Here is a 22,978-nt window from a genome sequence, read left to right on the forward strand (position 1 = left end):
TTGGTTGCGATATTACGAACCATAATGAGCCCATGAACATTACAGGAGAAGGTATATTTTGCCAAAGGGCAGGAAACATTTCAATTCCCAAAAACTTGCCAAAACAAACACCAAAAGACCACTTAAACATTAAGACGTATTCCTTTAAAAAATGGGCTGTACTTTACACAGGTCCAGCTGCCACAGGTATTAAATTTGATGGTATCATCCTTGTTTCAATAGTAAATAAATGCCGGATCACTGATACACATTGGTTTTATGTTATTTTGACTTTGCGTTATATCTAGAAGTTTGATGCAAGCGAATTAAATCTTCCTTCTTTTCGGATAGTTTGTTGTTAAGTGCGGCTTTCATTTTCTCTTGGAACGCGGCATGTCCCGCGCTACCTTCTTCGTAAGCGCTGTTGGCATTTACTATGTATTACCTATTCTACATCAATAATGTCGCAGGGAAAAGAGTGTAGCACGTACAAGCATATTCTGCCACCAAAGTCATCCTTTTGCGAGCAAACCAATGAATAGCCTCCTCCACAAAACAACCCACGACAGCATGCTGTATCTATCTGATACAGCAATCGATGCTTGCCTCACCGAATCAGTGTATTTCTCAATCAAAGCATCACATTATGGTAATAAACACCCATTTTTTTTCGTTACTTCATAAAATTCGTTTATTTAAAAACCTTTTTTTTAACATTTGTACCTTTTTGTGTCGAGCTTCCTCCATACATAGAGTTGGGGAGACTCCGTCAGAAAACCACCTTTTCATGTAGATAACCAATCCAAGAACCGGAAATAGGCCTCAGAGGATGCAGGTCATGGATGCAGCCTGCCAGAACCTGTTCCTGCACAAGCATTTGGACAACACAATTAGGTCAATGTATGAACACATTGCTATTGACATTGTACCGGGAAATATGACACCTTAGCGCGTCCTCATTTCTCAAGCAGGCATCGTATATTGTAAATGTTCTTTAATTATTTAGTTTTTGATAAACAGCTGATCATGTGTATCGAGTTCATAATATTGTTACGTTGCAGAAGTCGCGTATAAAGATGTATTTAAGATATTTAGAAGAGCGACAACGATGCATAAACAAGATGGCTGTCGTGACCGATTCCAACTCCACACGTCAAATCGTCTTCTGACTGGCGCCACTCTTGGTTGCGTCGTAACATAACCCTCGCCTGCAAAGGCGCCGTCTCGGCACAAACTGTAAGTGAGGTTAATTAACTCCCGGCAAAGTAAGGCTTCAGCTGGGACACATGCGCAACGCCCGTGCGGACACATCGCCAACTTGACGCAATGTAGTGTAGGGCCCTGTGTGGCACGGCAGCAGCTTTTCAGACAAGCCCACGCGGCGACAAGGCGTCCATAGGAGGACAACGGAGCCAGCAGAAATCGAACGTCCCAACGACGGCTGTCGTACCGGATCTTCTGTACGGCAACCTGGCGCGCCGTGCGAGCCCGGGCGAAGACGTCTGGAGCATATTCAGTGGGACTGTTCGTCGACGAAGGAAGCACTGTGTGAAAGGGCAAAGAAGGGTGGCGGCCGAACAGAAGGATGAAAAGTCAGCAGTCCCGTGACAAGACGATAGATAGGCGAAGGTCACGAAGGGTAACGTGTTATCCCAATCACTGCGGTCGTCAGAAACGTACATAGACAGATTTATGTCAGCAGCAATTGAGCCGCTCCACCAGTCCGTTTGTCTGCGGGCGGTATAGCGGTGAAAAGCTTGTGCTCGGCAGAGCAGCAGCGAAGTAGGTCTTCAGTTACTCGGCACAAGGTGCGGCCGCGATAGGTGAGGAGCTGCCAGGGTGCGCCGTGATGGAGGATGACGTCATGTAAAAGGTGTAAAAGGAAATCTGTCACCTCAGTTGCAGAGCTTGCGCGCAAAGCTCGCGTGATCGCGTACCGGGTCGCGTAATCAGTCGCGACAAGTGCCCACTTATTGCCAGGTTTCGACGTCGGAAAAGGGCCGAGAAGATCGAGACTGACGCGAATAAATGGTTCTGAGGGAACATCGACGGGGTGAAAGCGTCCAGCGGGCAGCACAGCAGTTTTTTTGCAGCGCTGATAGAGCGCACATGCTGCAACGTAGCGGGGCATAGAGCGACACAGGCCTGGCCAGTACAGAAGCGGCGCCGTACGCGGTCGTAAGCAAGCGAAACGCCGAGGTGGCCTGCAGCAGGGGCGTCATGCAACTTCTCAAGAACTGTCGTCCTGAGGTGGCGAGGCACAACGAGTAAAAATTCTGGTCCTTCAGGGCGTAGGCTGCGACGGCAGATAACGTCGTCGCGCAGCACGAACATGCGCAGCGTGGGCTCCGAAAGTCCAGAACTGAGACGATCGATGAGAACACGTAAGCAGTCGTCACGCCATTGTTCAGTGGGAATATCGTGGAGATCAGAAATGGCCAGGACGCAAAGGTCGGTGTCATGCGCATCATATTCAGGGCGGTCGACAGGATGACGGCAAGGAAGTCGGCGTCCTAATTGTGAAAACGACCTGACTTGTATAAAACAGCAAATAAATATTCTTGGAGCCGTAGCGCCCATTTACCCAATTGTCCAGTGGGGTCTTTAAGTTAGGAGAGCCAGCAGAAGGCGTGGTGATCGGTAACCACCGGAAAATGTGCGGACGTACAAGTCGGGGCGGAATTTGGCGACTGCGCTAACTAACGCCAGGCGCTCCCGCTCGGTCTTCGAAAAATTTCTCTCGGCGGGTGACAGGAGGCGCCTGGCGTATGCGAATTACGCGCTCCGCGTCACGCTGCCATTGAACAAGTACAGCCCAAATTCCATGGCCACTGGCATCCATGTGAAGTTCAGTGGTGGCAGATGGATCATTATGAGCCAGCCGTGGGCCATGAGAAAGCGTACGAGGGCGGAAGGTGACGTAACCTTTACATTGACCCGGACGTTAAGCTTAGTATAACGTAACCCTTACGTTATACTGTTCGAATCAAAAGCCCACGATACCCGCAGGCTTATACGGAGGTTGACAGGATGATTAAAGCTGCGAAGAATATGGTAAAGATAGCTGGTGACCCCTATACGTTATACTGCTCGATTACAGGTATACCACTAAGATAGGAGCCGTTGATGCGCTTCAAATTTGAGAATGTGCCAAGAAGACAGCAATGTTCCGGCAGGTTCGTCACGTGTTTTCTTTCCTCGTGCCTGCCTCGCTAATCGGGAGATCGCGAGAGGCAGCGCGTGGGTGCGATTCACAGCAGTCGCCGCAGACCTCCGCTCCTGCAGCCCTTTGTTTCCATATATGGTACTGGTAGACGCGCTCGTCACATGCCATCGGTGAACAGACAATGACGCGCTACTCTGGCGCCCCCTCTCGTAGCGGTCGTAGCCACAGAGCCCGACTTGCGCGGCACAACACTTCACGCTTTCGCCATGCCTTCCTCCTCCGCTTTCCTCCCCATGGTTCCGCTGCACCCTCCTCGCGCACTCTCTTCCCTGTCGCCGTCTTTTATGCCCCGCTGTGCTCCTTCGCTCGGTTACGTCGAGGGACGCCGCCGACGCTAAGCGCAGCAAGAGACGCCTAAGAGCTGAGCTCTAAAAAACTAAAGACGCAATACGGCTCATTTATTGCCTTCTGTTCTTCCTTTTCACGTCCGCCTTGAAAGCTTTCTATCTTAATTGCCCAGTCCATCTGCAGTAAAACTCCGTTGCAAAAAAAATTTGCCCCGAGTTATCGAGACCCATGCATTGGAAGTGCTACTAGTAGTCTTCACCCTTGCGAAAGCTTCGAACGGTATTGCCCCCAATAATGATTAGGATTCGCATAAGTGCAAGACGCAGCCGGGTAACAGCATTGGTATTGTCACGTAGTGACGGCGAAGAACCATAGTGGAAAAAGTTCTGAATCACGAAACTAACTCTTTACTGGGCGAACCTGTGGCCACAGAAGCAAGTTACACTCAAAGCACTATGATAGGGGCGAGCACAGTCGGCGATCACCGAAATCTGATCAGCGGGTCAAGCGCGCCGGCTTTTATACATGACTCCCGAAAGGTAGCAGCGTAAACGCTGGTGCCCGCTCGCCTTCTGAGAGTACTACGCAATTCGCATCGCGTTTACATTCAGATTACACAAGGTTCGATGACCGCACACAATGGACAGAACCAGCCATAACATTCAAGAAACTTCCGATACATGCAGGCACGTCCTGCGCCGAGCGATATTTGCTAGCCGGTGAAAAGCGGTCACTGGAGAATATGAACTGGTATGCACGCATAGCTACAACAAAACTCCGTTGCAACAAATTCGCCTCGAGTTACAGACGCCCGTGCATTGGAAGCGGTACTACTTGTTTGAATTAAATTATGGGCTTTTTAAGTGCCAAATCCACGATCTGATCATGAGGCACGTAGTAGTGGGGTACTCCGGAAGAATTTGGACTACCTGGGATTCTTTAACGAACACCTAAATCTAAGTACACGAGTGTTTTCGCACTTCGTCCCCATCGGAATGCGGCCGCCGTGGCCGCGATTCGATCCCGCGACCTCGTGCTGCGGTAGTAGTAGTAGTAGTAGTAGCAGTAGTCACTCTTGCGAGAGCTTCAGACGTCATTGCCACCAGTAATGGTTTGGTTTCACATCCCAGCAATATGCAGCGACGCAACACCATTCGTATATTGACGCTGAAATGTTTACATGAAGACAAAGGAATTAATGAACTGTACGTTATAACGAGCATTTGCATCGTGTGCTACGAAGACACGCGATTACCGGAAACTGGTTTGTTGAAATCAATATTGCAGGGCGCAATGTCAAGAGCCATACCTACGATATAATAAGGTTACTTGATTCGTAACTTGGGGCTTATACATTTTACGAAAGATTTTCTCCTAACACCGTTTGAAATGCGTAAGTTCACTCGAAGCGATAACTTGATTAGAGCTGGCCTGCTATCTTAAGTATCCCGTCTGCTTGGTGCTTGGTTCTGGCCAAACACTTGGGAGACAGAGAAACCAATTCCATGGAGCGTAGCGAAAAAACTCACGCAAACGATTCACGACAAGATCACAAGAATGGCATAGGCAGAAGGATTTATCACGCAACTGAATTACATGTGGCTTGAAATGGTCGTCTTGACAATGGAAAGTGGTGCTACCCTGTTTTTTTTTTTAAATTTTTAATAGCAAGGGTCTTTGTCTAAATTGCCACATTGAAATGAACAAACACGACACTTATGCGCACTGCCTCTCTGTGGTTGAGATGAACGCAGTTTCACCAAACAAAATTTCGTCCTCATTTCTGTGACTCCTTAAGACTTTATGGTTGACATTAATACTGAATTGTAAAGGGAATCGTAACAAAAGTCTGCTTTTCTACTTCTCAACAGGTTTCTCATTTTCAACATTATCACGTGGACCGAAATAACTGGCAGCAAATTATCACCTCAATTTTCCACCCCCATAACGCACGCGGCTTCACGAAGCGTGGCTTGCCGTCGAACACCTTTTCAGCGTAGAAAGCGTGGCGGAAAATGACGCTGGCGCCGCAGATCCCCCGTACCCACACTGCATAAGCCGATTTACACCCTTCAGACTCCCTAAAAGTGCGAGTCGGCCTCTCACATCGTTAGACCCTCACGGGTGTAAATGTGCATGTAATGGAGAGAAGACACGTTCACGCGTGTAAATCGGTTCATAGTGCACGAGCCGATTTTGTTTAGAGCTTTGCTCAATTACCGGCTGGACGCATAATCACTTCAGCGGCAGGGGTGAGACTGCTTCATTGCGCATTGTGGAGAAGCTCTGTCTTACGCCACCTTACTACGCCACAAGGGGGTGCCGCTTGCGTAATCGGGCGAGTTCAACGAAAACCGGTTCCCAAAGCGCGTGGGATCTGCAATGTATTTTTCTTTCCGGTTACCTCAGAGCTTCTTTGTGGCGCACTATAGGGCTATAAGAATTAGGTTGTAACACAAATTGCCACACACTGCGCAATATAAAATAATAAACTTGGACGAAACAAAGCATAAATCGGCTTGCTTGAGAGCAGAGGTAAGTGTACCGTGACTTAACGCTAGCTAGAGCTTAGTGGCCCTGGTCGGCATCAGTACGGTTTGCAGATTCGGCAGGCAAGGTGTCTTTGGTTGTGGTACGTGTCTTTGGAAGCAGGTAACGTGTCTTTAGTGAGAGTGAAATGGAATACGTAACTGTGTTACGATATCGTATGTCGACCTGGTTGCATTTTATCTAATCGCTCTTTCAAAATGTGCTGGCGTACCACGTGGATTCTTTCCGAAGCCTTATGACAGCCCATGCCGTTTCTGCAAAGTTTCAGCGCTCTTCAGAATCGCGACAAACTATTCACGGGCAAGAAATAACAGCATTTTCAGTGGGCCACTTGCATCATTTTTTGAAGGAGACAAGCGAAATAAGTTGTGGTCGATAATGCTCCGTATTGGAAGACTGGAAAAAAGTCCAAAGCGCGCAATATTGCCCTGTGAGGTGGGTAAACAATTATCGTAGGCAACGACGGCAGAACTAGTGCGGCACATCTGGTCATTACACGCGTGTTTTCTTACGCGGCCAAACTGAACTGGACGCTGTTACGATCGGCCTGCAAGTGTACTGCTCTGCAAAGATATTTCAGCCCGCAGCACGTGCTTCGATCGACCCGCGGTGGTGGCGCCCTTCAGAGAACCGGCGAGGACGACAGCGCTAGCCGACCATGAGCTTCCTTCGGAGAACTGGGGACTACGGCAGCGTTAATCCACCGTGCGCCTCGTTCGGAGAATCGGCGACGGCAGCAGGGCTTGCCACGTTTGGCGCTCCGTGTATTGTTGGTTGATTTGCCGGTTATTCATGGTCTCTCTGCAGCAACAAGAGCTTCCCTATCAAAAGGGCGCTTTGCGGTACGTGGGCGCCAGGATTCGTCGCAGTCTGGTGACACTCGTGGCGACTACAGGAGAAAGGCAGCTCTGGAATTTAGAGGTGCCGGCTGGGGTCAGGTGTGACCACCTGGCTACGAGGACGCGCTCAACTCGGGTTCTGGGAATCCAAAGTGCGTACGTGTGTGTGTGTGAGCCCTCCTCCTCCTTCAAAAAGGCGGGTCAACTTCGACGACGTTGGACGCTACGAATTGGCGGTGAACTGCCGTTTCTCTCACCTATTGATCTAGGGAGCACGGAGTGTTTATAAGCAGCCGTTTGTCGCTGCTAGGGCGTGATCGTCAGCGTGCTCCGTGATCGTACTCGTGAGCTGTGTGCTCGTGCTCGACCAGCAGTGTGCTGGGTGTGTTGGGAGCTTCGTGCTCGTATGCTGTATGCTTCGTCTCGCGTGCTTCATTTGGGAGTCACGCTAGATTGTCGAATGTATCCCTTGTTCTAAGTAAAAAGATGTAAATAAATCCTGCTCGCCTAGTCCAGAAGCGTACGGTGAGGGGCTAGTTGGTATGGCATTATGAGAACAAAGAAAAACTGCGCAAAAAAGAACAAGACAGATAGGAAGGAGGCGGAGCATTAAACCAGTTGTTAGTCTGCGCCTGTGTCGTGTGGTTCTTTCTCTGTCTTGTTCTTTTTTGCGCAGTTTTTCTTTGTTCTCATAATCGCCTAGTCCTGTCCCCCCCCAAGTTCCTCCCTACGACCTACAACCCTTACAACTGGCGGCAGCGGTGAGATCATCCTCCAACTCTGACAACGCCTAGTTATAATACTGACTGCTTGCGTTAGAACTGCTCGTAGGAACAAAAATCGACAAAAAGACATGTCGGTCATATCACCAGGACAGGCTGCCGGCCAGCAGTAGCCAGCTCTCGTATAAATGAAAAGCTGAATGAATTCGGCCTCTGTTTCCCTGTAACTAACATTCCGAGCAAGCGTAGTACAACTAAACTGACACAGTAAGACATGCTGGTCCTTTGTCGTGATAGTGACGTTTGTTTTAGGTGGCAGGATTTTAGTTGGCGTCTTGCTTAGCGTTGCATTACATGCAGCATGTCTACCTCACGCCGAAGACAGAGATATCCGAAAATGTTATAACAAGCAAACAAGAGTATGCGTAATGGGATCAGGTATCTTTAGCTGTATTCAAAGATCTCGCATTTGATAACTGCTCGCTACGTCATGTGATGTGGCACGGGTGCGCACTGCGCAGTGAGTTACAGAAACTGTGTGCAACACATTAATGGGGCACTAAAAAAAAAAAAACCGTAGGTCAGTTTACTCTGGAAACACTCTTTCAGCCTCCCAAATCCGTTAATATGCTGCATTACACCGATTAAAAGAAAATGAAAATGATAACCGTAAATCCATATTTTAATTTCGCGCGACACACACGGGCCGCTACGCCACTGTGATGTCATGCACATCGAAGTGCATCTCTTTCTTTAGTATTTGTAGCGTCTAAAGGAGCCAAGCTCCGCATTTGACTCCTCCCAGGTACAACGTTGTATTTTGACACCAGTATTATTTGAACTAGGCCGGAGCAAGACGGCCGTCAAAATTCATGATGCGAAGGCGAGATGTTCTGGAAGTTTCGAGGCTGCTCGCTTTAGTTCTTTCGCCTTTTTTGACTGTCATTACTCCTCAAACGATAAGAGTAACTTTCTTTCATAGGGAATAAGCCCAACTCGTAGCCCTACTTTCTGCATTGCCCTTTTAAAATGTGTCATGCGCAAGGAGCCCTTCATAAACCGCTGAAATACTTGTTTCCCCATCCTGTGGCGCTTACAAGGCGCAGCTGGGACACTTACTTTTTCGGTGTAGGTAAACAATTCGAGGAAGAATTCCAAGAGGACGCACGTCGTCAACGCGTTCATCCGGTCATTGTCCCTGCACAAGCAGTTGGGTAATGCCAGCGAGCAACCAGACATTTACTCGCGAAATGCACAAGAAAACACGATATTTATTGCGCGACTGCATCCTACATAGTTTCGTATTGCACACGCTTTTTAACTACTCGGTTACCTGGTGAATGTACCGCGTCTTTTTCTTTATACTATACGGCTTGCAACAATGCCTCGTTCGTAGCGTGACTCTTCGCAGAGGAGTTCTTAAGTGAGGCGGCCATGCTCTGTTGCATATAGACAAATCTTGCAAGAAGAATTACCCCAAATTCATAAAAACGACCTCTATTATTACAACCTAGGGGTGTGTGTTCACATGTGTTTTCATTTCAGTAAATATTGTGCAAGATACGTGCAGAGATAAACACTCGCAGGTTGTGAAATTAAGCACATTATTTATTCTCCCCGAAAGGAGAATACCGCTTTCTTTACTGAGCTGAAAATGTTCCAAGACAATTAGATCCCGACATATTCTGTGGCCGTGTGAATGAATGAATGATGAGGTTTTACGTGCCAAAGCCACGGTTTCACTATGGGACACGCCGTATTGGGTGATTCCGCATTAATTTTGACAACCAGGGGATCTCTGACCTGCCCCCAATGCACGGGACATGGGCGGTCGCACTCCATAGCACCACCCTGGTTTCCATTCTCCAACGCAATCCCAATGAGGGTTTTAAATTAAAAAAAAGTTTATTTCAATTGTTGCTCAGCCCACTGCCTTTCACAATTTCGTGCTCTCTACTAGCGAAAATAGCGCAAATAAATGATCAAACTACAAAGATGGAACTACGAAAACATTTCGCATCCTAATGTTAGTTTTACCAAAGCGGAAGTTAATGATAAACATGACACTTTGTTAATGTAGTGCTTTATTTAGTTCTTCTAAATATAGAGAACATTTTGACGCGCAGAGATCAATGTGTGCCACTATCAAAGAAATGTATGTTCTGCCTGTAGACAGCCTCGCAAAGCGGTACACTGTAACATTTACACCCTTACAAGGGAATAACGGCGTAGGCGTAAATCGACCTATGGCTCATTTACACCCTTATGACCCGATTTACACCCTTATTCACTTGTAAGAGTGTAAATAATTTTACAGTGGCGTACGCCGGTCCAGTAAATGAATCAGACACACACGGCAGCATTGGCGGTCGCCCATCGGTCAGGACAAAGACATGCGGCCTTTACGATCAGGGGTTGCTCCCCCTATCCGTCTGTGCACACTTAGTAGAGAGTTTTAGAATTGGGGGCCCAAGCGGCTTGGGCACCCAAGAAAATTGCGGGCCGGAAGTGCGCATGCGCCGAGCCCAAGCCAGTCTTGGGTTGTTCGCGTTAACACAAGACCCAAAAATCGACAACTATCGCGCCAGGCAGTCTTGGAACAGCGAGGGCGTACAGCAGATGGTCGCAGGGCAAACTTGCTGTACTCCGACTGACTTTTGCCATTTCGCGCGGTTGAACTCGCAGTTTCGCAGTTCGTCACGAGAAAACACCAAGAGCACTTGGTTTCGATTGGCTTCGCTTGGCTTAGAATTGCACACTTAATTATTAATACAAACCGGTATACTAACGCAGTGATTACGTTTCTTACGTTTTATTGTTCGCTCCTTTTGCTCAAAAGTGCATTCTGTTCGTCTTTTGTAATTATTTTTTTCTTTTTTGCTTTCGAGCACCTTTCTGTTGTCCGCACTGAGGCGCAACGGGCGCTCAACCCAACGCTGCTCGACCCAATCCTCAAACTCTGTTGCTCCTCTAAACCCAAGAGCAACCGACGCAACGCGGCTTGAGGGCCCAGAGCCTTGGGCCTCCAAATCTAAACCTCTCTACTATCACGGATCGCAGCGAGCTGCTATACTTGTACCTGAAGCGATACACGGCACGTGAAAAACGCCCACCGAAGATCAAGGCGAGTGGGCTGCTTGCGAAAGAGTGCCCACTCATTTCGACGCAGCAAATGGCAAATGTAAGCGGCAGCATCAGTATGGTGCTGAGACGGTTGTTCGTGCTGGCTTATTGGCAAATCAACCAGTTGTTTTCCCCACTACTGCGTGCATTACTCTGTTTAGCTGATAATTCGTAAACTCGTTCAAGGTACCGCGCCAATTTTTCGAGAACGGCGCCTACGTATACGTCCGCGTGTCTCCGAGGCAATGAGCGCATATATATGTCTACGAGAAAAGCTGGTTGCCTATAGCGACAGCCGCCACTTTCGCACATAGCCCTTCCTATCGCGGCGATGATACGTTTGTGCGGGTGTACATATACTCGTTTCCTCCTTGCACTGGTTATCCGCAGATTTGTCTCAAGCGGCCGCACTTGCGAGTTCATGTCACCTTTGCGGCTACCATCACGCCTCCGTTCTTTTTCTTTCTTTTCTTTTTGTCTACAGACTTTATTAATGAAAGACGGCTAACAGAAAGCTCCAGTAAACACTTTCGTTATACCTCAAATCAGACATGCTTTTCGTTGGAACGCCGTAAACACTATACACGCGTTGAAAACGTACCTGAGAACGGCGTTCACGCCCCTTGTTGGCCACCACTCCGCCGTTGTGGGCGACTGCATCGACAGGCGGACCACTGGAAGCAGCAGCGGCCAGGCTGTTGCCGGTGCCGGGGCCCTCCCTGGAAGACAGTACGAAATAAAAAAAGTGAGATGAACAAATACGAAGCCGAAAAGCCTTTCTCGAGATTATTTGCACCGGGATATACTACTGAAGCCATTACTGATGTAGCGTCTTGCGTGCTATTCTCGGGGTAAAAGTGCTGCGAAAAGCGAAAGACTCGTTCGATACATCGCGTTATCCTAACAGCCGAAGAATGAACCAGCTTTTATAAGGCCGCGAGCTTCCGTGATTCTGTCCGCGAGGGAAGGCGCGCATGTGGGAATATTACCTGCAGTATAGTGTCGATTGTGCGGGCAGCCTTTAAAAACTGCTCAGTGGCGTCAACTTCAGTGAGACGCTAAGCACAGGCAAACAATGCACGGCAGGCAAGCGCCATCTATAGTTTTCATGATAATGCACGCAATTTGTAGTGCACGTGTGCGTTGATCTTAAAAGCTATCTGAATGCCAGCATATAGAAAAAGAAACGCAAATATTGTCCTTGCATTTATTTGAAGTGCATGCATTCCAGCAAAAAATCACACATCTTTTATGCCAATTGCCTTTCGCGATCTTTTATGCCAATTGCCTTTCGCGATCCTCGTCGCCAATGGAGAGATGCAAGTGCCTTAAAGAGAGGCACCTCAGAGATCCACCTTAAGTCAAGGGGATGAAATTTATGCATGTTGTAGCGTTCATTCCCCAGTTTCTGAATACAGTTACAGTGTCAGATTCCCAAAGTCTTATCTCGTTATATTTCTGTACCACCTGGAATCGGGAAAAGTTGGCTCTCTTTCTTGAGCAATCTTTCCCCTTGACACAGGTTTAGAAGAGTTATAAGCAGCTTTTATTGCACCCTAAAAACGTAATTTCAAGTAGGCTAAAGAGATCTTTAAAGTTTAACATTTAAAGAAAAAAAAATCATCTTGACTACAGTTAAGAACATTCCTGTTAGGTTTCGTAACAAAAATTAAGTCGCTTAGCTATCCTTACCCGATTTGAATGCGAAAGCATAATGCCTTTCTAAGTTATCACCTTATATTAAAGTTACCTTAATCCACCTTGCTCTAATCTGCAACCAACATTATTCCAACGTTATCCACCTTAATTCTCTTTAATCGAACTTAATTCACCTTAGTCCACTTCAATACACCTTAATCCACCATAATCCAGTTTATACCATCTTAACTTTAATTCACCTTAACCCACATTAACTTTCATCACCTTAATCCGCTTTAATCTACCTTAATTCAATTTTGGGAGTGGGCCAGGTCTGTTTTTGTGTGTGGGCCGCCTCGGCGTCCGTCCGACGCAATTCACCGTAGGATTTCGCACTGCAAGCCGCAGCAGGTCCAGCGCCGAGGACGTGGCGGCATCACTTGGTCACGTGGGTTTTCTTGCCATCGGATGTTAGACGCCGGACGCTCGGCGGATGTTTCGCTTCATGGGGCATATAAGGCTTTCGCCTTAAAATAACTTGACCGAGATTCGGGCAAATCGCAGTAAACTTGCAAACTTGCACATTCCAACTCGTTGCGCAGTGCAAGCAAAATTCATTCGAGATCAAATCGCATTAAGTCGAAAATTTTACATGCGGAAATAGTCAAAAAGGCGAAAGATAAACAAGCTATAGACAGCGGCTGAATGATAGGTGTCGAGCGCCGACAGACAAGTAAAGCTTTTGCTTGGGCTAGTTGGTTCATGCTTGAATTAGTAAAGGCAAGACGCAGAAGACCAGGACTCAAGAAGAAGAACACAAACGACAGGACCAGACAAGGGAAGGACCGCCTAAGTAAAGACTGCGTCGGTACAATACACCGCCCTGGAAAACGAGCCACTGTAATGACGGGTCAGTAGACGTAGTTTCGATGCCCTCAATGAAGGTCCCAAAGGTGGCGTACCGGCGTTGCACATTGGCCGCATGCAGAAGTTTGGAGATGAAAAAAAAAAAAAAAACGCAGGCGGATACTACCTCCGTGTCACTCATGTCGGACGTGCCTGCTGTGTAACGGGACAAACAGTCGGTGCGCACCCACCCAGACCTGTAGACCAACGAATAGGAATACTCCCACAGTCGGTAAGCCCGTCGTCCAAGCCTTTCACTGCAGTCTTGAAAAGGTCAAAAGTCGGCCGAGGGCGTGATGGTTGGTGACGATATAAAAGAACTGATGGTAAGTGTAGGGTTCAATTTCATAACCACTCCGACTGGAGCCAGACATTAGCGCTCAGAAAAGTAGTTTTACTCCGAAGGCGACAAATGCGGCTGGGGGAACAAAATGGCGCGGCCATGAAATGAACACGCCGGAGTGGCTCCAAGGCAGCACCGACTCGATGGATCGAAGGTCCCGCGGATAGGTGGAGGGGTCAGTAGGGTCGTTAGACGAGAGAGAGCGACCGTCGCGGCTGGAAAGAAGGCCCATGAAAAAGTCACACTCTGTTGAGGAAGTCTGTGCGAGGCCTCTGAGAGAGGTCTATGGCGGCAAAGTTTTTCACAATGCAGTGAAAGTAAGAGGAACTTTCACGCGAAGCCGGGGACACCTTTTGCTCACTGCGGCACAGGAAATATCTGACGGCGCGAATTTTCCCCTAATGAAGTCGTATTCAAAGAAATGTCGACGAGATGTCCAGGCACAGTTATTTGACGGCATTTATTCCCAGTTGAGCTGCACGCCAGAGTTGCGAGAAACACCAAGAACGGCAGTGAGGCGTTGAAGGTATGAGTCCAGTGTTGCCCACTTAAACCCTTGAAGGGTACATCATGCACTCCAAAGTCGTCGGAGTGTTACATAAGGCAAAAAGGCTTTCAATTGACACCTTAAACCTTATGCTAAAGTTCAGTGCGCGCTATAAAGGCTATATTTCCCGATCCAGACTACACAGGGCGCATTGCCAATACCCGGAACGAAGGTCGATGGACAAAAAGCACTGGGCACTATGGAGATAATCAAGGGCGTTGTCTACACGAGGTAGTGGGTAGACGTCCTTCTTTTTGATGTGAATGAGGTGGTGTTAGTCAACGCAGAATCTCCACGTACCATCTTTCTATTTCACAAACACGACATGTGACGCCCACAGACTTGACGATGGGTAAATTATGTCTTCGGCGGGCACCTTGTCCACTTCTGCTTTGATTGCCTGTTTCCCTTGACGTTGAAATTTACTCGCTAAAACTCCATCTCACCGTAACAGTAACCACTTAATGCATCAATATTAATTTTCTTGTGAAACTATTACGCAAGCCTTTGTTTATTCCAGATGTGGATAAACAGGGTGTCTACCAAGTTGACATTTCCAAATTCCCTGAGTTTTCCAGGTTTTACCTGAGCACCTTTGCGAAATTCCCTGAATGAGCCAGAACTTTGTTTTATGTCAAGGCAGGCTGACACCACGTTGCCCGATGCTGTCACTCTCTAGTAAGCATGCTGAAACAAAGAAATGACTTAATCCAGTTTGAATAGTAAGGAGTAATATCTATTTTATTTAAAAAGAAAACAGAAGGAAGGTGTTAGTAAAATGCACAGCGAAAGAAATGATAAAGCCCATTCCAAATTGAGTCGAACATTTTGAAATACGAATGAAAAGGAGATGCATACATAAGTAAATATTTTTTAATATCAGCTATTTCTATCAACTGATAGCAAGCTCATATGTATGAGGTCCTGAACTTTGTCACAACTAAGGTTCTCTCTCAGCAGCTCGGAAGTCAACCTTAACTGTCCTGACATACTCTCAGCCCATACACAACATCTCAGTGTTGGGTTTCACTGCTTAAACAATTTATTTTGGTTTGGATGAGGGACACCTGTGTCTCAGCGTCAGCCAACACTTAGTTTTTTTGCTCAAGCTCCTTCAAAAAGGCGGCGGCACCCTTCCTTTCCCATTAATTCCTCAGTGCGTCGGTCCTTTCTCTTCTCATCCTCCTTCTACCACGCTTTCACCACATGGATCATCTGAAGCATCCTCTTGGTCAGTTGTACAGCCAACATTTGATTTTTCGGACTTCCGTGGGGCCGCAAAAAGAATTGAAAAAAAAAAAAACGGGCAGTCTGAAAAAAATTAATGCAAGTCTTTAACTGCCTTTAAGGGCTAAAATTACCACAGGCACGTCTGAAAAAGCTCTGAAGGCCTTCCAGTACGCTTATTAGGCATATCAGGGCTTGTACTGTGACAGGAGACGGGGTGCACGCATGTGTAATTAAGGAACACATACTGTCCCGTGACAATTGCCCCCTTCCCACGCTTGTTATGCTTCACCGCCTAACAAAAGTGTACTGAGGCGAAGTTAACTTTTGGAGACTGGCATTACGCAACGCGCTGTGCTCTACGAGCTTCAACGCCAATCGCGAGGATTACAAAGGCGGAGTCGGTGCCATTGGTGATAGCGGCGAATTCTTTCAATGAAAAACACGGCACTGCACGGCAAGAAGCTTAATAGCGAACATAGAAGCAGCTAGGCCTAACGTTGCCGCGGTGGTGGTTACGGCTGCCAGCGGATCTGCCTGCGAGAGTGCCGGTTCGAGGCGGCGAGATAATCAAAATAGCGGCGGTGGCGGCTTTAATGCCATTTCAGACCTGCAGTCAGGGCGATATACATTGACTATATGGAGTACGTGGTGATGCCGCAAAACCGTGCAAATTATCGGGCATGTCCGAAAAATCGGGCGTCTAGAAAATCGGTCGTTAACTACTCTGGCAATACATCGTGCCGATGACACGGCGTCAATGACGATTCGTTGCCATTCCTCTGTTACTGGAGCCAGCATTAACACGACTTTCGTTCCCTTTCAATAAAGTTACAGCTAATTTTCCCTGATGGAAGCACAAATTCCCTGAGTTTTCCCTGAGTTTTTCCAGACTGTTCAAATTCCCTGAGAATTCCCGGTTTTCCCGGTTTTCCCGGTTGGTAGACACCCTGATAAAGTAATTTCGCCTTTCTAAGGAAATGCTTGTTTGCGGTTTGACGAGCGAGAATTATCGCACATCACTAGGATGAAACATTACAGTGAAGGGAATATTTTGCGAACAAGTCGAAACATACGTTTCAATTCCACAGAACTAGAAAAAATCGAAGTACCATTGAAAAGTATTTATGCATGACTAAGAAATGGGCAGCTTTTTTCGCTGGTCAAGCTACTCAGGCTTCATTAAAAAGTGATGATGTCAGCCTTGTTTTACAAACGGATAGCTTCAGTCTATATAAGCTGGGCTTATTGACACATTGGCTTCGTGGTATTTTTCATTTCCATAGTAATTGCAAGTATCATGGAATTACAAAGGAAACCTTCCTTTTCTTCCGAGAGTTAATTTTTACTGCTGCTGTCATTATGCCTTGGAACGTGGCAAGCCCCATGCTACCTTCATGGTAAACGCTGATAAAATTTACTATTTCTTACCTATTCTACACCAATAATGGTTTAAAAAGGAGTATAGCACACGCAAACTTTATTTCATGCCACTAAATGTATCCTTCTGCGAGAAAACCAGTCTCTAGTTCCGCCACAAAGCAATCCATAACAGCATGCTGTATCACATCTGGTACAATTAATGCTTGCCTCACAGCGCCGCGCGAACGTATTTCTCGACCTGAATACGTTATGGTAACAAGCACTCCCTGTGTGTTTATGGACAGTTGTTTGCTTTTTGACGAGCTGCCGCCATTCAATTGAAGGTGCTCAGTTAAGAAAATTACCTATTGATGTAGACAACCAATCCAAGAACCCGAAAAAGTCCTCAAAAGATGCAGGTCGTGAATGCAGCCCGTCAGAATCTATTCCTGCACAAGAATTTAGACAGCACAACTAAGTCAACGTGAGAGCACATCACAAGCGACGTTGTGCCAGGAAATATCCGACTTGTCGAGCGCCCTCCCCCCCAAGCAGGTATCGTACTGTTTTTTGTTTTTCGTTGGTTTGGTTTCAGATAAACGGCATATTATACCACGTGGCCCGTGTAACGCGCGCCAAAATTCAACAAGATACCCAAGTGACATGTAGCTGTACAGAACCGACGTAGTATTTGCCGTTGCTGGGAGTCAGATGTATATTTTTTTGTATTTCACCTAGCTAATTACGTAATTAGTAATAAATTTTTCAATTGCTTAGAAATTGCGCTCACAAGAAGCAGTGTCCAACAGGAAACCGTAGACCATCCCGAATAATTCCCGAACGAGCTTTCTGTTGCTCAATACGTGCTGCGGAAAATTTTTTTTCTGGGCCTGAAAGAAAACCCACGAAATATGGAAAAGTTCCACGCAACTATGGTGGCAGTTTGTATTTTTTGTATTCTTGTCTTGTCCGGCGGCATGATATTCTATTTCAACACGAATGTGTTGTTCACTGCCGATCGAGCTCCAGGAAAATCTGCACCATGCAAATTCGAAAGCAAAATTTAGGGAACCACAGGTGCCGCTAATTTATTTTCTTCGCAGCCTATAGGAATAAAGGCTGAAATCAAGTAGCACTACCTAGGTGTGCATGTTTGACCAGCGTCACGCATTAGGACAATTTAACGTTGCATGCCCGTGCAAGAAAATAATTTTATTGCGATAGCAATTATGTGGACACTCCAAGCGCATTTCTGCCGTCGGCGTCGGCGTTATGTTCCGTATAAAGTCCAAAAGCGATGACATCGTCGCCGCGCACCGTATGCTGTGTGTGGGAGCTAAACGTGCGAGGATGAGCCGACAATGGCGGCTCAATCTCACTCTCGCAACGGAGGAAAGCAGGGAGGATGCGCGCCGTCTTCCTTCTCGCGCAAGGCACCGGCGGGAGGGGAGGCTGGGGGGGAGGGGCGTTCTACGCCGGCGGCTGCTGCATATGGCGTGGCCGCGACGGCCTTATTTTGAAAGTGATTTGCAATGGGAAGAGTATGCGCCGAATGCTGATAGCTTCGTGGGCGCTGTATTTTCGCCGCTAAGTTCGCGTTGCAGCGAGAGACAGCACGAAAGTCAATTCGCTCGCTGCTGCGGCCGCGCTTACTCAGTCCAGCGTTCTGACAGCAAGTTTCCGCGGTCATCGAGCGAGATGTGTTCACGTGTGCTTTAGCGCGCGGGAAAATTTCCTGGCATCCCTGCGAAATGGCGCTACATTGCAGCTTTGTGAGGCGGAGCGAATTGAAAGCGGGATGGTCGGTGGACGCCATCGGATGGTGCTGCCATACGTGCATCTCGGCGGAACACCTCTACAGGAAGGCGTTGGGCGCTTTGTGGTTTGCATGCATGCGTATCGTGTAAACTTTGTTTTCTATTGTCGCAGATATATGCACACACACACACACACACACACACACACACACACACACACACACACACACACACACACACACACACACACACACACACACACACACACACACACACACATATATATATATATATATATATATATATATATATATATATATATATATATATATATATCAGCCTCGCTATGTAGCTTTCATAGATTACAAAAAGGCATTTGATTCAGTAGAGATATCAGCATATATGGAGGCATTGTGTAATCGACTAAAATAGAAAGCACACGTAAATATCTTAGCAAATATATATAAACACTCCACAGCTATCATAATTCCCCACAGGAAAAGCGTGAACACACCGGTCAACAAAGGGGTCGGCAAGGAGACACAACCTCTCCAATATTTTCACTGCATGCTTCGAAGTATTCAAGCTGTTCGACTGGAAAGGATTAGAAGAGAATTAAGATAAACGGTGAACATCTCAGCAACCTAGGCTAGCAAATGACATCGTCCGGTTCAGAAACGCTGGTGATGAATTGCAAGAAATGATTGAGTCCAAGGCGAGAAAGTGTAAGAAGAGTATTGCTGAAGAATAATATGCATAAAACTACAGTAATGCTCGATACGTAGCAAGGTAACAAAATTCATGATTGGCAGTCTGCTTCTATAGAAACTGCGCAAGCGTACGTTTATCTAGATCAATTACACGCAGGAGGCCATGAACATGAGAAGGAAATTTACAGAAGGATAAAACTGAGTTGGAGCTCATATGGCAGGCTTTCCTAGATCATGAGCGGCAACTTACCGCTATTCTTAAAAATAAAGGTGAACAACATTGCATTCTACAAGTGCTAACATATAACGATGAAGCTCGAGAATATGGATCGCACAACTAATGTTGGAACGAAATATTTCAGGCATAAGGTAATTAAACAGGAAGACAGCGGTGTATATCAAACGGGGGTATCCGATATTATAGTTGACATTAAGGGGGGGAAATTGAGCTGGGCAGGCCATGTAATGCGTAGGGCAGGTAACCGGTGGACCATTAGGGTTACAGAATGGGTGCCAAGAGAAAGGAAGCGCAGTCGAGGACAGCAGAGATTAGGTGGCGAGACGTAATTAGGAAATTTGTAGGCTGTTAGATACAGACCCTTTTCCTGGCATCACTCGAGTTCACCAGACCACATCGGATCGCAGTCGCACCCAATTAAGTTACGCAGAAGCGCGTCTAACACGTGTTCCCGTACCTGTCAGACGAGTTGGCGACCCCCACCTCGTGCGCCGCACGTCGAGCTATTTTTCCCCTGCTTTACTCTTCCCGAAAGTGCAACGGGAGCCTGGCACGGTTCCAGGTAATCTCGATCCCGATCGAAGTTGTTTTGCAGCTCTGAAAGGTCGCTCGAAAACAACCCGTCTCCTCCAGCTGAGCGCTGGCAAACCAGGAGGCAAGGCCATGACAAGGCGCTTCCTCGGACAATGGAGCCCTTGGAGCGACCCCATGTGCCGCTTGTAACGGCACTTGCAGGCCAGGAGGCAACACCGGTGGCAAGTCATCCCTCCGACAGTGGAGACCTTGGAGCGTCCCCATTGGCCGAATGTGACTGCACTTACACGGGCGCGTATACCATTGGAGGAATAAGACGACACCTGAGCGGGCTCAACGATTTTTCTCGCCACGGGCGTCAGCGTCCGATTTGCTTCCGGCCATCAATGACTTTGTGACTGTTAACTACTTTATGCGATCACTGTAAATAATATAAATAAACCTTGAGTTTCATCTCAAAATCCTCCTCAACGTCGGCCAACTCCCGCACTCAACGGCAAGATCCAACAAGGCGTAACTTGCAATCACCTAGCACAAGAAAGTGGTAATTCGAGACCACTGGAAGAGGCCGTCGTCTTATAGGGGACATAAAATAAGCTGATGATAACGGTGATGACATCTCAAAGCATAATTGTTGATACATCTCAAGGCATAATTGCATAACGCCCTGCTCCTGAGCGCTTCGGGGGACCTTAAAATAGCCAGTAACCAGTCTTGACTCTACAAACAAAACGTTTATGAGAACCAACCCCAGTTGCTATCCAAGAACGGCTTTTGTATGCTTTCAGAGGTAGTTATTTGTGGCACTATGTTGCACTATGTGTTATGCGTGGTGCATCCCTCACAACAGTGCCGTACCCGAACACTGGAGCCAATCGTAACTTCGAACGCGACTTCCTCAAGGACAGATTAGAACCGGGTGCAGCGGCCGTCTTTGATAGCACACGTTGGGACCAGAGGTGCAGCATCTAAACCGACCGCGTCCGCGCCTTCGCTCAGAGGCCCAGTGTCTCAGCAGCAGCGTCTGAACAGGCTTTAAAAACGCTCTCTTTAGCAACGTACGCGGTGGTACCGTGCCGCCATGAAGTTTTAAATACGTGAGCATTAAAACGAGCTGTCAGCATTCGCCGCACTTTGCCTCCATCGCAGATCGCTTTTAACATAAGGCCTGCGCGGCAGTGCCATACGCGGCCGCCGCCGGAGTAGAACGCCCCTCCCCTACGTCCCCCACCCGGAGCCTTGCACGCGATGGAGCAAGACGGCATGCTATCTCCCCGCTTTCCTCCCTTGCGCGGCCGCGCCATACGCAACCACCGACGCAGTATGGTTCATCACGGTTGATAGTGTTTCGACGAGGATGGATAAGGCGCTAAAGAGCGATAACGGCTTATAATGATCGGCGGTACTTCCAGAAGAGTTGACTGTTGGGCTAGTTGGTCGTCCATATTTGAAGTAGTAGCTTAGCGCAAGAAAGCCACGGACACAAGGAAGACAGACAAGGACAAGCTCTACTCACAGTTGTGAGTCGTGAGTAGCGCTTGTCCTTGTCTGTCTTCCTTGTGTCCGTGGTTTTTTTGCGCTAAGCTACTACTTCAAATAGGGGGTACTTCCGCTTGATGTAAACGGTTGCTGCTCAATCGTACGGGGGCGAGAACCCACCAAGATACCTTATAGGCACCTTTTTTTACCCCTCCATGCAGATTGACACAAATAAAATGATTAATTGATTGATTGATTGATTGGAAAGCTATCCCTGCGCCTGGTACCGCCACCTGCAGTAATTTTCTTGCGTCATCAATTCACTTTGCGCCGCCGTCCACAGCAGCTCGTGTCGCCGCAGCGCTGTCGTTTATACTGGTCGGATCAAGTTTCATAACACTGATAATGCCACCGGGCTGTGTGGAGGCGAGCAAGTGGCACAATACTTACGCATGCTTAGACAACCTACAGAAGAGTTTCTGCGCGAGTTTTTCTTTTTCTGCTGTATTAGGCTGCACTATATTCGGTATCGACCCGCGAAAACACTTCGGCAGTCTCGATAAAACGTTGCTAGTTCCCAAAGAAGGCTAAACATGTTCAAAGCAAGACCAGAACTATGCACCGCTAAGTCTCAAAGCATGCGATAGCTTACTTAAATTGTGATGACTGTGACGTCCCACCAGCTGCGTGCGCGTGCTACCTTGCACGTGCAAAACTAGATTGAGCAGCACTATGTATTTTTACTGCAAGCTAGGTAATAGAATGCCATTATTATTTAACCACCCTTTAAAGTATTGATGTAAACGCAACATCTTCAATGTAGAGGCTGTACAACTTACTGAGGAATACCCAAAGAATGTTTTTTTTCTGTGTTTTTTTTTCTGAAGTACCACGTGACTAACGCTTAGACGCAGCGAGATTAACGCCCTCCGGCATGCCACGAACAAATCATCGATGATGCACGTAGACAGGCCTATTCAGCCAAAACGAAATTTCGTTACAGTTGGCTTTTAGGCTTCTGCTATGCCGTTTTTTTTAATGTCTAAATAGGTACTACTACAGCGCTATAACATTACTACACTGTGCCCATGCTGACCAACCATTGGGAAAGGTCAATAAACAGCAACGCCGAGAAAATGCACAGACTCGAGAAGATGCGAGTCGCACGTTCGGTCGATGCATCTCCTCCGCTAGACGACGTTAGTGCAACCATGTGAAACAGTGCTTGTTGAAGTCGCATCGGCGATTACGAACATTGAAGTTTCTGACGATGCATAACGGGATGAAACTGTCTTGCGAGTGGTGGCTGTGGCATACAGTACAAAACGCCAAAGGACACGTGTGCGTTGCATCCAATAAGGTTACTGCGCCCTTGCGTCACATTGAAACAGACGCCTCGTGTACCTATTCCTAAACATTTCCGTCATTGCGTTGCGCCTGCCTAATTGCACTACATTTGCATGAATAATGTATTTTGAGTCCCCACTGGCATTCCATTTTTTTTCCAATA

General features: G+C 47.3%; 1 protein-coding gene across 1 annotated transcript in view; it reads right to left on the reverse strand.

The window, feature by feature from the left end:
* Positions 1-22,978, reverse strand: part of LOC142558399 (uncharacterized) — a 57,957-nt gene that overhangs the window by 21,577 nt on the left and 13,402 nt on the right. Inside the window, exons 3-6 of the mRNA XM_075670538.1 lie at positions 17,116-17,199; positions 11,329-11,446; positions 8,724-8,802; positions 761-844 (exon numbers count right to left, since the gene is read on the reverse strand). Of these exons, the coding sequence (XP_075526653.1) occupies positions 761-844; positions 8,724-8,802; positions 11,329-11,446; positions 17,116-17,199 (365 nt within the window). The remainder of the gene's footprint in view (positions 1-760; positions 845-8,723; positions 8,803-11,328; positions 11,447-17,115; positions 17,200-22,978) is intronic.

This window comes from Dermacentor variabilis, chromosome 9, assembly GCF_050947875.1.
Source record: "Dermacentor variabilis isolate Ectoservices chromosome 9, ASM5094787v1, whole genome shotgun sequence".
In the NCBI taxonomy this organism is placed as follows: Eukaryota; Metazoa; Arthropoda; class Arachnida; order Ixodida; family Ixodidae; genus Dermacentor; species Dermacentor variabilis.